The 18,235-nt window shown below is 38.4% G+C and overlaps 1 protein-coding gene across 4 annotated transcripts; it reads right to left on the bottom strand.

Moving 5' to 3' along the window:
* Positions 1-2,097: 2,097 nt before the first annotated feature.
* On the bottom strand, positions 2,098-17,867 carry pax8 (paired box 8). 4 transcript variants are annotated; one of them, XM_037752287.1, is made up of 12 exons: positions 17,296-17,867; positions 14,450-14,604; positions 11,000-11,141; positions 10,700-10,897; positions 10,420-10,496; positions 10,074-10,199; positions 8,821-8,996; positions 8,482-8,602; positions 8,020-8,259; positions 6,759-6,860; positions 5,625-5,711; positions 2,098-3,086 (listed from the first exon to the last, which is right to left on the bottom strand). In XM_037752287.1, the coding sequence occupies exons 2-12, from the start codon at positions 14,466-14,468 to the stop codon at positions 3,016-3,018; spliced, it is 1,359 nt and encodes a 452-aa protein (XP_037608215.1). In that variant the 5' UTR covers positions 14,469-14,604; positions 17,296-17,867; the 3' UTR covers positions 2,098-3,015. The 4 variants fall into 4 exon arrangements, with proteins under 4 accessions (XP_037608215.1, XP_037608216.1, XP_037608217.1 ...); XM_037752286.1 differs by having other exon boundaries at positions 2,099-3,086; positions 11,000-11,165; XM_037752288.1 differs by lacking the exon at positions 14,450-14,604 and having other exon boundaries at positions 11,000-11,165.
* Between the last annotated feature and the right edge of the window lie 368 nt (positions 17,868-18,235).

Below are 18,235 nucleotides of genomic sequence, written 5' to 3'. Positions count from 1 at the left end.
GGCCAGGCCACTTCTGGACAACAATGGGATGAAGTGCAGCTATTGTTTAAAGTTTACAGGGTGTGTACAGTAGTGCGGATACAAAGAGAGGGGTGTAAAGAGATGAGTCAGGGAAACGGTGAGATGTGAGTAAAGGGGAGGTAGGAGAGAAAGAGGAGGGCATACTGTAAACAGAAAGATTGTCAGGGCTGATCTTCATCAGCAGACGGATATACCGCTCCGACTGAACTGATATTGAGGACTTTAAGTGATTGTCTCAGAAGTCAGACAAAACCCGTCATTCAAGAGTTATGTAATTAGGTTTGAGGGTTTCTTTAATGATGAATTAGGCCATGAACCAAACAGAAGAGTTACTGCAGAGGTTGCAGTGGTCTAATGAGACCAAACGGCACTGAAACTGGAGCAAGTTCAAGCGCACATTTGTTTCCTCACTGATGGAAAGTTTCTGGATATAGTTTAATTTAAAAAGGTTGAAAAACAAAACTCATAAAACAAAAAAATTAGATTTTTTAGCAGGTCAAAAATGGTTACCCAATAAGTATTTGTAGACAAAAAGAAAACATAACTAAAAACAAACAGAAAGTAAAGTAAATTAACACTTGTCTTTATATTAGTCATATATTGGTAAATAATATACAGTATGTGTTATGTTGGTAAATATTTGGAAAAATATAGAAAATTAAACAACTATACCAAGGAGAAAAAGGTTTACCAAAAGAATAAATTGATCATGTTAAAGATTACATCTACAGCAGGCTAAAACATCTGTATATTTTCACTTATATAAGTATGTTTTATATAATCTGTCTACATTTATTATAACATATATATTAGTTTTATTATTAATACATCACATATCTACAATGTCATAAAAAAATGCATCTGCTGAGGAAGGCTGTGTGCTTAACAGCAACATAATGGTCTTTGTGGCAAGAATGTTTATCCACTATTCTCCATCCTACACTTCCTGCACTATATTATAGTCACATTACATATTACTAATAAACTATTTTATTCTAAAACATGTATAGCCTATACAGGTATATGTCTTTGACAGTGTGAATACTGTTTTATATTATTTAGGTGGAGTAAATAAACCGTTTTGGGTTCATTTTGTCTCCCTGCACATTCATTCTCATCGTTATTTTCATGTATTTCATTTGATTTTTGACAATAACAATAAATAAGACTCATAATATGTGATAACACACTCCCTGGTATCATTGCAATCGTTACAATATGTACAGTTATTACCGAGTGCGAGCCTAAACACCCAGCTTGCACGTGCTGCAGGTTCTCGATGATGGAGCGCGCGCGCGGCCTCTCTCTCTCCTCTCCATCATCCTCGCGCCGTCCCACGCGGCGGCGGCGGCACCAGGTGGGCCGCGGCACCGTCGAACCGTGGCGTCGTTAACGCGCCGCAATTATGAGGCCGCAAAGAGGGACGAAATAATTGCAAATAAAACTACATGATGCAGAAAATAAAAAAAGAAATTAAACAGATGCGCGTGTTTTCAGGATCGCTGCTTTCGTCCTTTTAAAACGCTGAGAGCTGCAAAAAAAGATATGCAACATTTCAGATGACTTTTAGAGTGTAAATACGAGGCTACCATTATTATTATTATTACTACCATTATTACTATTATTACCACTCATAATAATAATAATAATAATAATAATAATAAAAGCAGATATTTAAAATCAAATGCTCTTAATAATAATAATAATTACAATAATATAGGCAGATATTTAAAATCAAATGCTCTTAAAAAATAAAGATAATAATAATAATAAAAATAAAAATAAATAATAACAATAATAAAAGCAGATATCTAAAATCAAATACTCTTAATAATAATAATAATAATAATAATAATAATAAATAATAATAATAATAAAAGCAGATATCTAAAATCAAATACTCTTATTAATAATAATAATAATAATAATAATAATAATAATAATAAAAAACTAGAGCACTCTAAACAACCTCAGCTGCCTTGTTGTGAGATAAGTAACATATCAAAATATTAGTACTGTTAGCTCCACACTTAAGTATTAATTACAGAACACATCATTTATATTAATAATAATGTTATTATCTTATAGTTTGGAAAAAATCAAAGACACCCTTTAAAAAAAGACAACAGTAAAAACAACAGTAAATTTGTCATGCTTTAATTAAAATAATTCTTTAGAAATTCATTATTTACATCTGCAATAATATTAATAACAGTATAAGAAAAAATAGTCACAGTTCTTACCAAACATCAGAACATCAGCATGACAACAAACTAAATTTATCTGAAGCAAAACAAATGTATTTCAAGCCTTGTTGGTTTTTGTAGCCAAATCACCATCATCCCCCTCCCTCATCATCTTCTCTGAGTCAAATTGCATCACTTCCCCATTCAGTAATTAATCATTTACAATATGTACATATTGCTAGACAAATACATTAATTGTCTTTGAGGGGCATATGTGGGCATTTTGTTGTAATTGTGATTGAATGTGTCACCCTTTTCACTACAGGAAAAATGCTCTGAATTTACAGTGAAAACAAGTCATAGAAATTAATTTGCAAGCAGATCAAGAAAAAGTAATCAATTTGTGATGATAGGACAGAAAGAATTGTAAACAAAAGCAGGCATAGTTCAGTAGAAAGGGGTTGCATATCACTGGAGCAGTGGTGTCACGTTGCAGATGTGCGAGGAAAAGAAAGGTCTTTGGCCCAAACAGCGTTAAAGAGCTCCATACTGAAAGTATGCACCTTAATGTGAGACGTCAGGCTCTGGAAACAGGAGTTTTAGCAATGTGTAAACGTGCATGAGTCACCCTGGGCAACGGTATCAGTAATGACAAATAAATAACACATGAGTAGGTGTGGTAAAAAAAAAAAAAAAAAAAGTGTAAAGTCTCAAGTTCACATCCAGTTTTGACTTTCATGCCTTGGTCCGTAATCAAGCTGATGATGAGTCCTCCAGTCCTGGTCCGGGTGGAGTCAGTGGGGGGGTACTAGAGGTGGTCGTAGGCGGCTGAAGACGGTGGAGCGGTGCGGGAGGCCGTGCTGTAGTAATAGGGTGAACCTGTGGGGGGAGACACAGATGGAGGCCTTCAGAGCTGGGAGGTGTTGGTGATAGTGGATCAGACTTTCTTTATCCATCTTAACTGAGGTTTTACAGCAGATGGTTGAAAGTCTGAGCTGCTTTTGGACTGTTTGTCCTGCGAGTGAATTGAGTCCTAAACCCTCTCATGACTCTTAAGGAATAATCACAGAGAAATGCAGGACTTTCCTTTTCTAACCAGGTTGATTGTTCTTCGGAAAACAAGCTTCTATAGGCTCATGTAAACCAGTCTGATGTCTGAGAGCAAAGACAGGGTTATAAACCATCTCTTTTTTTAACTTGCCTTGCATTTTTGTTTGTATGATTTTGAACCCCAGTTTTTAACTGTATCCCTATATCTCTGCTAGTGACATCTTACCATCATTATCTCAGACTAAAAGACACATATCTGCTGTGTAGGGATGCAAAACCAAACCATTCAATGACGGTACAAACCGAAACGTAAGCTTGTTGAACCGTTGTACCACTATCAAATACCTATGACATTCCTGTGTACACCTCTGTGTATTATATCCTAGTACTTCTCATTTTTACATACTACATTCCTGTCTACACCTCTGTGTATATTATATTGTATTACTTCTCATTATTACATACTACATTCCTGTCTACACCTCTGTGTATTATATCCTGGTACTTCTCATTATTACATACTACATTCCTGTCTACACTTCTGTATACATATATTACTTTTCATCATGCATATCCACACTACATACTGTTTACATTCAGTTTTTCCATCTGAAATATTGTCTTCAACTAAATTACAAATTTACATTTATGCTATTTTATATTTACTTATGTTGATATTTATTTTAGCTGCATAATGCCTGAGATTATCATTTTGCTTTTACTTGTGTGATTTCCCCTTTTATATATACATATTTTAAGAGCATTGTTGAAGGAACCTGAGACCAAAGATTTTCATTGCCAATGGCTGCTTTGCTGGAATTGACATATGACAAATAAAGAACCTTGAACCGTTGCAGGCCTGCTAATTATTTGCTGAGTTGCCGGAGACATAGAAGATGCAATTATCTGAACATATAGGCCTACTTGATCATTAAGTATTCTGCCTTTTTTCTTGCCTTATTATATATGTTTTGGCTTCATATTATATAGAAATACTGTAAAATTCATAACTATCAATCATCTATTTATATATTTTGGAGTTCAAACACAGAAATGATTGTTATCCCTCTCCCGTGTGTGCAAACCAAACCGAAACCCAAAAAACGCATTACAAACTGAACCGTGGCCTTGTTAAACCGTTGCACCACTGCTGCTGTGTGTTCCCGAAATCAAGAACAACTGATTGTTGTTATTTTTAAAGGCGTCTCATTTGGATTGAACCATGTTGTTTTTGGACAAAAGGGTCTGCCCAATGAATAAATGTACATGAAACAGTGTGTGAATGTGATGTGTGAGATGGGAAAGACTGCTCTCATATTTTCTGGAATAGTCTGTAAAGGGAACTTAAATTGAGTAGCAGATTGTAAATTTGGTAAATGACTCCTTTCTTTGTTTATTTTGGGCTTTTTAGTTTTATTTTCTGTTGGTTGACCTGCAACGTTTTATGCTGCAAAAGAGGTTTCCAAAGTGAAAAATAACAAAAAATTGGAATAATAAGCCTTCAGTAAATCCTTGTTAGTAATGTACCTAATAGTTTTATATGACATGTGACTGACTTGTACAAAAAACAAGTGTATTCAAGTATGCTTGTTATGTACTTATCAGAGATATACTTAACGAAATGATACTAAATATACTTGGCTTATACTGAAAAGTATAAGTATATTTGGCTAAGTACTATAAGTTATCTTAAATAAAACGTACAAGTATACTTGCAGTAGTATCTATTACTGTTTACTGAGATTATATTTTTAAGTGTACTTTCATAATCTAAAAAGTGGGCTACAAGTATATAACTAGTAAACAGTATACCTATAAGTTCACTTGTAGTATCGTTCATATTATAGTTGCAGTACAAAATACAACTTGGATGTAAACTAGTTGTGTACTCAAAAGTTTACTACTCTTACATTTAAAGTATACTTAAAAGTATACTTTTATAAACTGAAAAGTAAGCCAATTAGAGGCCCAAGATGTATTGAAGTAGTAGTACTATTAGTAAATTGATATTAGTATACTTATTACATAAAGTATACTTGGGAATATGCTTGAACTATACTTAAGTTTATTTTGTAAAATAAACTTGAAGTATACTTATTTTTTTGTAAGAGGAGGCCGTTTGCACACCACTTCCTGGTGAGTTTCTCCTCTTTCCTGCGGCCGTTTATTCAAATTCTAGTCATGATGGAATGTTTGTGAATCACAAAGTCAGTAGAAGTGAGTTTTATGAGTTGAATTCACTGGTATAATATAGTTTGTCTTTTATTGTGGAGATCAGAATAATTATCTTATAGTAAATATATTCAGAGGTAGTGTGCAGGGTGGCATGAGGTTGTAAACCAGTACTCCCAGTGTGTCCTCACTCACCCAGTATGCTGGAGTTGGTGAACCTCCAGGCTTCGCTGTAGGTGTAGGGTGAATGGCTGTAGGTCTGACCCGAGTAGTCTGTTCCTGCTGCGAGACAGGAAACAAAACTTCATCAAACAGCAGATAAAACAAAGATCGTTATTAAAAGGCAAAGCTAAGATGTCGCCGTTGGGTTGTGTGTGTGTGTGTGTGTGTGTGTGTGTGTGTGTGCCAGCGTCTGCTCAGGCTTAGCTCATAATTCACCAACAGTTAGTGCAGCCTGTAAACCATTAATCTGTGGTGCAGGTGGATGGCTGAGGGTGAAATCCCTCGACCCAGTGGTGCATGCAGCTACGCCCTCTCTCCTCAGCGCTCGGCCCCTCGCATCGCTCCTCCTCTCCGTCCTACACTTCCTGCTTTAGCCTCTTTCTTTCTTTTTTAATATCTAATTGGTAATTATGTTGGCTGGAATGAATCCCTACACCCCCCCCCCATCCACCTCCTCCACCTCCTCCTCCTCCTCCTGTCCTAACCCCCCCCTTTCACTCAGTAATTGTGTATCAACGCTTCCTCACAGCGAGCCCACCAGAAAAATAATAAATCAGACCCTCTCATTTCGCGCTTCGGAGGGCAGACTTCAAATAAAAAAGGCACATCACACACACACACACTACGCTCTGGTCGTATGCAGGCATCCTGACGTACACACGTACACACACACACACACACACACACACACACACCACAAAGACCTCCTCCTCTTCGCTCATACCCAGACTTTACACCCCCTCCGCCCACCCTGCGTCTCCCTCTTGGGCCCCCTGGTTCCCATGGTGATGTGTGGTCAGAGGTGTCTGGGTGGGGGGTGTGGGCAGCAGGGTGGAACCCCCAGCCTGTTCCCTGTATACCCCCTGGGCCCACGTGCACCCGCACACACACACACACACACACCCACACACACACACACACACACAGTTCACCACCCTGGCAAGACTACTCATTGACTGAGCCTGTCTTCCTGTTAATCTACAAGCCTCTCTCTCTCTTTACTCCGTCTCTTCCCGCCCGTCTGACAAATTTGGTGCTTTTTATTTTCCACCTAATTCTCCTGAATTGTGGGTAAAAAAAACAAGCTTTAAAAGAAAAATCCATTACCTGCTACCATGCCCGTGATGGCCGAGGAGGAGTACCCTGACTGGGCAGCGGAGGGGATGTGAGGTGGGTAACCCGGCAGGGTGGAGCTCACCATGTCACGCCCTAAAAACACCAAAACACACACCTTTAACATCAGGTTAAGTTGCTATTTTGGTGCCTTCAAATGAAACTCGTGAGCTTGTGTTTACAACGTGGGAAGTCGTGTACACGATATGCTTGGCATTCAAGTGGTTAAATCGTGCGTTAAAACAAAATACACCACTAAAATAAAAATGTATTAACATTTTATGCACGTCACAACTTGTGACCTCGGAGCTTTCAGAAACTTTCCACTTACGTGAATACCACAAGAGGCAGCGTTCATATGGACTCTTGTCGTTAACAAGGTAAACACAACTCCATTTGAAGGCACCATATACAGCGACAGGATAATTTTATTTGTATAGCCCAAAATCACATATCACAAATTTGCCTCAGGGGGCTTTACAATCTGTTCAGGATACGACACCCTCTGTCCTCTCATCGGATCACGTTGTCATTTAAGTTTCTTTTTTTTTAAGGAAAAATACTTGGATGTGTGGGATACTCTTGCTACTTGCTCAAAATCACCCGCCCTGCCTTTAAGTTATTTCTGTAAGGAAAAATGCCCCAAATTTTCTGGTTTTCTTTGTCTTGTATGATAGTAAATTGAGTGATTTGGAGTTCTAAACAAAACAAGACATCTGAAGAGGAAGGGTTTTACAAACCGTTCAGTGTTTTTCACTATTTTCTGACAATCTATAGACCAAACTATTAATTGGAATCAAATAAACGGCAGATTAAATCTAGAGTTGGTAATCTTCTTCAAAAACTATTTTGTAATATTTGTTATATATATATATATTGTATATATTTGTTGAAAATCTCTTTACATCCCGACAGCAATCAATAAATCAAATGCTCTGACAAAAAAAGAAAAGAAATACGTTTGCTGAGGTTGTCACAGGACTGTAAGAACCCGTCCAATTGCCGATTTTCTTGCCAGATTTAACGACTTTAGAGCTCGTGCTGCTAGCTACTTTCATTGGAAAAGAGTTGGCAACACTGTGCTCGGTTTTTGGGTTGGATAATTCTTAAAATCTAGTGTACTCTTGCTAGTTTCTTAAGATTACCAACCCTATCTTTAATCAATAATGAAAATAAACATACACTAATTGCCCCCTGCGAGAAGTTATACTGCACAAATGAGTGTGAACATGAATGAGATGGATGCCTGCATTACCTGAGATGATAGACTGACTGCTGAACTGCCCGTACACCGGTGCATGATGGGAGAATGAGTTGAAGGCGTTGGGGAAATGGTTGGAGTGGCTGCAGCTGCTGCTGACAGAAATGGGCTTCTGCAGCGCCTGCAGCTCCACGAACGCCATGTTGGACGCCGCCATGTTTGGGGAGGGGCTCGTGCTGGTCACTTCTGGGGACATTTCCTGTTTTAGACAGAGCGGCAGGGGCTGTAGGGGCTCTGAGGTGGTGGTGGTGGTGGTGGTGGTGGTGACAGTCAGCGTGCAGGCGGGTGAGAAAATGAAAACGAATGGTGAACACGAGACAAACTTAAGAGTGAAATGTCAAAAACAAAACAAAGAGTGAGCGGCTTCAGGACGCTGGTTGTGCAACATGCTGATGGAAAGAGTCAGCGTGTGTTTGTTGTGGGTTAAAGGTCATTGTCTAACATTAAGAGTCTCACCGGTCACCATGGCGTAGCCCTGGTGCGCCGTCAGATTCCGTCCAATGGCGGAGCTGGATGTTGAGAGGCTGGTCTTGGCCTCGTCTAGACTGCCATTGATGAGGGACAGCGGGTACAAAGTCTGCGGATGATGAACAGGGATTAGCTATTGGTGTAAAGTGTGCTTATGCATGAGAAGCAGCAAATATGCATGTGTGCAAGTCAAAAAGCAAAGGCAGAATTGTATTTTTCAATAAACGGTTTCAAATGAAACGGAAAGAAAATAAGCAAAGTATAGTTGCATTTAAGGCATTAACTCCTTATAAACGTGTGTTTATTGAACGTGAGACTTGTTTTTACCTGCTCCGTCTTGCTGCTGGAGGCGGAGCCGAATGAGTCCGGGGGATAGTGGTGACGATCGAACCCACAGTCCAGATGTTGCGAGGCTGCGGAGAAGTGATCCACTCTCATCTGTTTCCTCGGGACACCTCCGCTGCCCTGAGAGTCCACGCTGTGCCGACAACTCTCCTGATCACCTGAGAAGAAGATGGTGTGAAAAAGATGTTTACGTGTGCACTAATTTTGTTTCACTCCCACATTTGTGGGATTTAAAATTCCTCAGGCAAATTATATAAAAAGTACAAAGAAATCTGTGCTCAAACTATTCATTATTCAAATGTTAAAATGCTAAAATGTCCCTCAACCATTAAACCATAAGAGGACAATATAGAAGAAAGGGTGTGAATAAATTGTGTTGTTTTTTTATGCTTGCAATACGAGCACGCCTCAAATTGCCCTTTAAGGGACGGACAAAGTATTTTGAATTCGATTTAACTGAATCTTTATTAAACACTTCATCGCTCTTTGTTTGGTGCCTTTTTCTTTGCCCCGTTCTCCCTTGTGACAGAAAAACTTATTCTTAATGAATTTCAGGTAAAAGAAAGGTCAAATAAGTTATTAAATAAAGCAATTTGAGGATTAATGGATGTTTTTCAGCTTTTTGAGACATGATATTTGAGAGTGAATGACTTCAGGCCGGATGCTAATACACAGAAACTAAACATTAAAGGTTTTATTGATAACATTTTTATGTTGACGAATATTAGAAAAACAAAAAAACAAAAACATCCACACAGCTTTTAGAAAGGTGTCAAATAAAAGTATGGCTTTTCTTGAAAAAAATGATGATTGTGAATTAATCATTTATAAAATGTTGGCGGGTCCAAATTGAATGTTTTGTTTATCTCTGTGGAAGATATCTAACGTTTGGTTCCCACTTCTAACAAGTCTTGTGAGCCGATAGTAAAAACGACGTTGGTATCACGTGGTATCTCTGGGTCTTCAGTTAGTGTGGAAAAATGTATAAATGGCTGAAATTGATGGTAATTGCCTGGCAACGACTTGTTATGAAGTAAATGCAATGGAACGGGGGAGGAAGAATGTTATCAATGTTATCGATAGCAACTTTAATCTATAAAAGTTGCCGATTGTAATTGTTTGTATTTGGAAATTACTCCAGTATGTTGCTCCAAAAACTAGCAGAAAACTAACTCTTCCATCTTTCACACTGATGCCAATGGTGTGGTGTCTCCTTCATTTGCCCTAATTCTTACTGTCATCATGGCTCCTCTTGCCCTCGGCGCTGGGTTGGGGGATCCCCAACAAGCCGCTGATGGAGTAGGTGGAGCCAAGAGAGTCAGACTGTGGAGACTCGGGAGGGGTGACCGCTGAACTCGGGACTAACAAGAGAGAAAAACAAAGACAGACAGATTTGAGACGGAGAGCGGAAATGATACTGTACATCTCACTATGGTCCTGTTGACACAAGGTCACGAGCTTAATCCTACACAGTAATGAGCACACTCTATATCTTTAACCTTAATCCTTCACCATCACATGATAATGCTTGGTGATATGGATGGTGATACAGCCTCCAGTGTGGTAATGGTAAAGACTTACTCAAGGTTTGTCCTGGACTCAGGCATTTTCCATCCAGAGGCAGATTGAACGGCTGTTGGACCTTTGTTCGAATTATTCTGAAACAAAAAGAAGAAACTGAGTGAGCAATAATGTCTCATTTTTGTGTAAATGTTGTTTGGTGGGTGTAAGCATTGCCATAACGATAGCATAGGGGGGTTGAAAGAAGCTCTTTAGTTCATAACCTCAATAACGCACTACATGCCGCTGAGCCACAGTGGCATATCTCTAACATGATTTCATTCATAATTCACTTTGTCACCTGTTAATGGAGCTCACGCTGGGCACCGTGTCGCTGTCACACACCCCCTCCGCCAGCAGCCTGTCCCTGATTTCCCAGGCGAACATGGTGGGATTCTGCCTCTTGTACTCTGCGATCTTATCCACCACCTTCGGGGTGGCCACTTTGGGCTTAGAGCCGCCGATCACGCCGGGCTTGATGCTGCCTGTCTCGTAGTAGCTGGAGGAGAGATGAGTCAAAGTGTTCCTGATAAGTAAACAGACTCTCAGGGGTCAAAGAGCACGACCAGGCCGGTTAACAATAACAGGAAGTTGCTCATACCGTCCCAGGATCTTGCTGACGCAGCCGTGGCTGACTCTGAGCTGCCGGGAGATGTCGCAGGGCCGGACCCCCTGGTGGGCCATGTCCACGATGCGTTGCCGGATCACCTCCGGGAGTGGACGTCCATTAACAAACATTCCACCTAGTTGGTTAAGACCCCCATGACCTGGGGGAGGAGGGGGGATGAACACTCATAAATGTCGTGAACCTGAGATCTGAGACATGCCAACGTCATCGCAATACAAGGTCACGCACACACACACACACCTGGACACACAGACACACTCTTTTGGGGACCCTACTGACACCTGAGACAATATTTTAGCCTTGAAACTAAACCAAGGACTGCGATTTAGATCCGTCAAAGCTGTCCCCCCAAGGTCAAAATCATCTCCACATTCATTGACTATGGATAAATCACACAAACACACACATTCGCTGAGTTTTTGTTTATATAAAACTGCATGTTCATCACCTAATTTAATGTTGCAAGTAGAGCTAATGTCAACTTTTGAATTAATCACTAACTATTTTGATAATTGATTAATCGGTTTGAGTAATTTTTTAAGAAAAACAAGTCCAAATTCTCTGATTCCAGCTTCTTAAATGTGAATATTTTCTGGTTTCTTTACTCCTCTATGACAGTAAACTGAATATCTTTGAGTTGTGGACAAAACAAGACATTTGAGAACGTCATCTTGGGCTTTGGGAAACACTGATTGACATTTTTTCACCATTTTCTAACATTTTATAGACCAAACAACTAATCGATTAATCGAGATAATAATTGACAGATTAATTGATAATGAAAATAATGGTTAGTTGCAGTCTTAGTTGCAAGTGATAATGAAAAAGTAGCTGTCAAAAAATAAGCATAAAAGAGAAAAAAGCTTAGGAAATCATAGTGTTACTTGTTGTAGCCTCAGGAATTTGATCAAAAACAGTACAAGAGAATATAATTTCATTTTCTCAAACTGAATATTATATGTATGTATTGTCCCTCTTTTACAATGACCTGCAACATTTATCAGTCATTCTTTAACAGGCTGGAGATTAGCTGTGTCTCACACTGTAATAAATAACTGTAGCAGCGGCGGCGTTGTCAGGAGCGTAATGAAGTTTTACATTCTAAAAGTCGAGGACACAAGGAGAAGATGAAGGCAGTGAGTAAACAGGGAGGCTGTGAGTAATGTGTAATAATAGTTCAGGGTTGATTTATTCACACGTATTTATAAAGGAGAGATTTAAGGTGAATTGGCCAATAAAGTTGGATCGAGTTGAAGTTTGAGAAGTCTGCTTTCAACACACTGGCACTTTTTTATTTGGGTCTAGAACGATTATATCAAATATTCACTAAAATGCTTATTAAATTATTATATTATGCCACTATTTAACTTTACCCAGCAGCAAAGCTCAAATTGATGATTATTTATTTACTTCCAGGATAATCACCTCTTTATAAATAATAATAATACCTGCAGGCTTATTCTCACAATTCTCATTTATACTGCCACTAATTTGTAACATGAGGCTCAGTGGGCATCAGTGAAGGTGCCTGTGATCAGGAAACATGTCATTTAGTAAAGAATACAGTCTGTGTGGTGATTCCCCTCATTTGCGGACACTATCATACATTTAAAGTTGTCACACTCCATAAGTTTTTTGTGTATTATTTTCTGTCTTTTTATATGTATTTTTTTGTTTGCATTTTTCGTATGAAATATAAAATTGTCTGTATTACTATTTATGTATTTTATTATTATTACATTATACTTGATATTTCCAGAGGAATATATAAGAAAATTATGGTACATTGCTTATTATTTTTTTTATTTATGTACATTTAAAGTAAATATGCTTTTTACAACACAAGTTATCTTTTTTTTTGACTATCCGTATTATTAATTATAATTTACTGCATCTGAAGCTGAAATGTTCTTATTTCTAATGTCATGTTTTTTTGATACTAGTGTGCATTTGTACACATGCTGAAAATATTGTGAGATCAGTGAATAACTGCAAAAAAAATAAAACTGACACTGTCATTATATTTGATTGTGATAAATATCAACGTGCATTGATCTAAATAAACCTCACAGATGTGTCAAAGCTAAACAACAACCTCCACCACCATCACAACTGGTTTTCCCCAGTAACCAGCAGCAGACAAAGGTTCAACCAGCAGCCTCCACTATCCTCTCTATAGACTGCACGGTGGTGACTTTGCAAGAACACCATTGCTTTTAATTTAACCCATTGAAACGTTTCTTCTTCTTTTTTCTTTTTTTCCCTCTCAGCCTTTTCCCAGCTTTCATTTCCACATCAAACAGCGTCCGGATGAGGAGAGGAGGAGGAGGAGGGAGGAAGATGAGGAGGAGGAGGAGGAGGAGGGAGGGAGGAAGAGGAGGAAGGGAGGGAGGGAGCCTCTATTAACGCTGCCAGCGGAGTGTGGAAAAAAATCTCCCCGCCAAGCTTCATCAACCTGCAGGATATTAAAGCCGAGCAGACCCGGGGGGCGGCGAGCACGCGCACGTGGGCGCGCACTGTGCACTGACACGGCGTGCACACCCAAAAAACAAAGATAGATAGATAGATAGATAGATAGAAGCCATGGTTAGCCTCCTGCTGCTCCATAATTGACCCAGCTGAAGTGTCTCTGACCAGGAGAAGACTGGTTCTAAATGTACATCTTGACAGCTTTAAGTGCCAACCAATTAACTTCCTCAACATCCTGCACAACTACCAGAGGAAAATATCAATTCTCTCCTTCAAGGATTACAGTGAGCAGACAAGGAGACACCTCTCTGCATCCTACTGTAGGCCTGAATGTGACTGAGCTGCTGCTGTAGGTTCAAACCCACATAACTTCACCTTAAATTCTAGTGGAGATCCTAAAGATGTCAGGCTGAATGTTGGGTAAATGTGTATAAATCATCATATAGGTTCAATAAAGAGCTGGAACAAGCCGATACCAAATATAGTAACTTCAAGTCCCCTTATTTACCATTTATAAGCAGTAAACATTTAATAAATGGTTTATAACTCACTGAAATGTAGTTGTCAGCAGATTTAAGGACATTTTGGGTGAGTTTAAATGAATGTAAAGTATTGTCAACAATTATTACTTCTCCCATGAAGACATATTTTGACTATATTGTCATGCATTATCTGTTTATACAGGAGTCTCTACTTATATAGTTATAGTTGTTGACAAATACATACATAAAGACCTATATCTGCTTACAACTACATCATTTGTGTGTTATTAAAGGTCTGTATGCTGCTTATGAATACTAAATAGGGGATTTGTTATTTCAAACTTCCAGCTACATAAGGGGAAATAAAAGTGGAAAGTGAATGTTCAGGGGTTATTAATATGATCACAAGTCAGGAAATGCCAAATCTGTTCAGCTAAACTCTGGAGGCCAACTTCTTGTGTTGTGTATTTACCTCTTCCGTTGTTGGACATTTCCCTGAGTTTTTGGTCCTCGCTCCACCAGCTGAACGTGACGGTCGGCTCCACGCTGTCCCAGTTAAAGTGTTTTTACTCCCCGTCCTGCCTCGTCTGGCATGAGTGTGCTCCTGAGCGCACTGTCGACCACGCGCTGCAGGAGGACAGTGGTTTATCAAACTGGCTGTTTGTCATGTGGGATGCCTCTGAGCTCAGATACTCAGCTGGTGGTGTGTCTCTCTGAATATTGTCTTCAAATCACCTGCACATGTTTGTCTTTCTGTAGTCTACCTTTAAGTCTATATAGAACAGGCCTGTGTATCTGTATTTGTGTAAAAAATACTATAATTTAATCATCAGTGTTTGCAAAACATGAGAGATCTTCTTCCCCTTCGGCCAAACCAGATGGCTGCTCCTGTTATACATAAAATTTCCCTTCATTAACCGCTTTGTAATCAGGATTGATGCTCTCATTAATCACCCCATAATTATTAGAACCAGAGAGTGTTTTAATATTATTATTTTGGGGTTTTTAACAAAAAAATGGAGGAGTTTTTATGATGTAGAGGAGATTTGGCGTAAGTAGAAAACAAGTAAAGTTTGAGGAGAGAGAATCACTCTTCAGGACTGTGTTTAAATGACTGATTATTTCACCTTATTTCAAACTAAATTACTATTAAACAAAATTAACCTGAAATCACTACGATGCATCAAGTGAACATGAATTTAAGGACTTTTCTTAACAAGTGGATGCTTCATCTCTGATTTGTTGAACAGAAATGACATTAAAAACAAATAAGAAAGAAGAAATGCTGATGTGACAAATTATGAGAAGTCAACTCTTAACTAAAAGATGCTAAATGTGCTGTAAACGTGCTCGCTGGCAGCAGTTATTGCCCATATGTGAGACATGTTTACAGACTCCATCTGCTCAGCTGATGCTCACCTCTTCACTCCAACTTCCAGCTCCAAAAACAGCAAAACATGATGTGATATATTATATAAAATAAGCACCTTCATTAGTGATAGGACTGCTGTTCATTTACATCAACTACAACTATTGAAATACAAATTAATACAGGCCACGAGTGTGAAAGAATAGAGAGTTCATGTGACCGTGTGGAAGTGTTTTAATGCCATTTAAGCGTGTCAGGTGTTGTCATGTCCTGCTGGGTGGACACTTTAAAATTAACCAAATAATTAGCAGACTGTCACACACTGTTAGATATCTGTCCAATATGATGAGTGACCACATCAGTAAGTTGAGTCAAATTTATATTACTGCCTACTGGGTATTGCCAGGTTTGATTAGCTTTTTGTCTTTTGATGTTTGTGTGTGGATTAACTTAACTGGTAAATATTTTTTTAATCAATTTATTATTTTCTTATTTTCAATTTTTTTCTTTTCTCTCTCTTTACCATCTTTTTTAATATTTTATTCTCTTTTTATAATTGATTAAGGTATGCACTGGAGAGTGCCCTAATCAAGCCCATCACATTTGTTCTTGTTTATGTAATATTATATATATATGTAACTTGCACCTTTTTTACATGCGTGAACAAATAAAATCTAAATCTAAAATCTATTTGAAAGTGCATTTTAAAATGTAGTGTAACTTTTTGTTGAATGTGTTTTCTTTTTAATTGAGCATGAGCGTCTGCAAGTTGTGAGTTGAAGTAAATCTCCAAAAAACTAAATATAATTCCAAATTACATTGGAAAAATACAAAAAAATAAAAGCAGCTGGTTAGAATCATATTTAAATATTACACATTATTTAAAATGTGGGGTATGTCATAAATTTTACTTCTTGATTGTCTGAAATAAAAATAGCAAAATCATATAATTATTAATTGTTATAATAAACAATATAAATCTCAGTAATTAATATATCCCTTATTGATGGAATCAGTTGGTTTTTGGGACATAAAAAACAAGGAAAGATTGTAATTAACGAATTTACATTTCAATGATTTTTAAGTGTAACTGCGTGGCTCTTGGTGAATACAGTAACCTTTAAAATGTTAATACTAGTATATAACAATTGTTACTTATTATTATTAATTGTTTTTGTTAATAATGAGGATACATTTTCCTTAGCTTGTAATTTTGCATGAACATTTTAACTTCCTGCAGGATTTGTAGACATTTTAGTTCCTTTAAAGTGACGTTTTGCATTTTAACATTTGTCTAGTTCTCTTTTTTTGTGTTTTCTATTTGACAGTTTCTGTGAATTATTAAAAATTGCTTTGTATTAATCAACTGATTAACAGTTTCTCTGAAAGAACATTACAACATTTTTACTGTTTTTGTTGTTGTTGTCTTTTTAGACAAATTTAGTCCAGTTTAATTCGCCTGCAACAGAAGACAGAAATTATATAAACTGCAGTTTAACGCCTCTAATTTGGGCCCAAGGTTCATTATAAGGATCATGCATGAAGCTGAACACTAATAAAACACAAACTGCGATTCAATCCTGGAGAATTCACCACAATTTGTTCAGCTCTTTTTGTGCAGCGACGGCTTTTTATATGATTATTATTGCTCTTCAAAAAACTTTCCGCTTAACTGCACCTGGGTCACACACACCAGGTTTTCCACCATCACTACAATAAACTCTTTATTATGATGCTTCATTATTCTACCCCCAAAGCAGAGCGACATTACGGTGCGTCTTGTGCGTCTTGTGCGTCTTGTGCGTCTTGCGGAGTGTTTTTTAGGGTAATTGAAGCCTCCTCTGCTCCGTTTTACACCTCGCTGTGTTGTCAGGACTGCGGACCGACATACAGCCAGTCACACATCATCATCACATAACAACCACCACATATAGACAGTGAGAGCTTACCTTTCAACGACGAAGCTGCAAATAAAAACGTCCCCCAGCAGATATTCTGATATTATCCACAATGATGATGATGAGGACTCTCTGGTGGTGTAATACACGGTGAGTGTGTGTGTGTCCCGGCTGTGTTGGAGGAGGCTGGTCTGCTGGTGTGTTGTGTTGTGTTGTGTGTGAGCTGCCAGGTTTTATCCAACCGGGGCTGCGCGCAGGACGGAGGCCTGCAGCTATTGGAGGAAGAGGAGGAGGAGGAGGAGGAGGAGAGGAAGGAGGAGGTGTGCTTTTATGGAAAAGAGAGGAGCACTCCTCCTCTAGCAAAAAAAAAAAAAAAAAAAAGACAGGATGACTGACCGTGTGTTGTGATGGCATTACACCCACTGAGCGACTGTATACGGAAACACTTGTCAAGGAGACGGCTTGTTTTCCATTCACCTCCAGCGACAGCACCGCTTTAATTAGACTGAGTATACAGGGCCTATATGGTGCAGCCGGTCACCTCTACTATTCAGGGCCTGGTTTCATGCAATCAGTCACTACAGGTACACTACACCTGAGCAGCAGTTTGACCCCAGATATGTTGCAAAACATTTTACTGGTTGGGGGACTATTTGATGCAAGTAGAAGAAAGTGGAAGTAGAAAGGTGTAAAAGCAGATTTTGGTCCAAACCATTCACCTTCACTCAATTCTATAAAACATTAGTATGATTCTTGTCACCAATTTTTTTCCAAGCTCAGGCAGTGAATCAGGCTTTTCATTAAAGGATGAATTTCCCCTTTAAATCTCTTTATTTAATGTGTTATAGAAGAGTAGAAGTAGAAGAAAATGGAAGTAAAAAGGTGTAAAAACAGATTTTGGTCCAAACCATTCACCTTCACTCAATTCTATAAAACATTAATGTGATTCTTGTCACCAATTTTTTTTCAAAGCTCAGTTTGTGAATCTGGC

Source organism: Sebastes umbrosus, chromosome 19, assembly GCF_015220745.1.
Source record: "Sebastes umbrosus isolate fSebUmb1 chromosome 19, fSebUmb1.pri, whole genome shotgun sequence".
Lineage (NCBI taxonomy): Eukaryota > Metazoa > Chordata > Actinopteri > Perciformes > Sebastidae > Sebastes > Sebastes umbrosus.
The sequence above is the reverse complement of the archived record's forward strand: the minus strand, read 5'-3'. Positions and strand labels throughout refer to the sequence as shown.

What these genes read in the sequence shown, in the direction of transcription:
- pax8 (XM_037752286.1), bottom strand. An exon ending in GAGTCCAGGACAAACCTTGA is followed by an intron (nt 10,200 to 10,419) that starts GTAAGTCTTTAC and finishes CTCTCTTGTTAG; the next exon opens with TCCCGAGTTCAGCGGTCACC. An exon ending in GGGCTACGCCATGGTGACCG is followed by an intron (nt 8,260 to 8,481) that starts GTGAGACTCTTA and finishes CCACCACCTCAG; the next exon opens with AGCCCCTACAGCCCCTGCCG.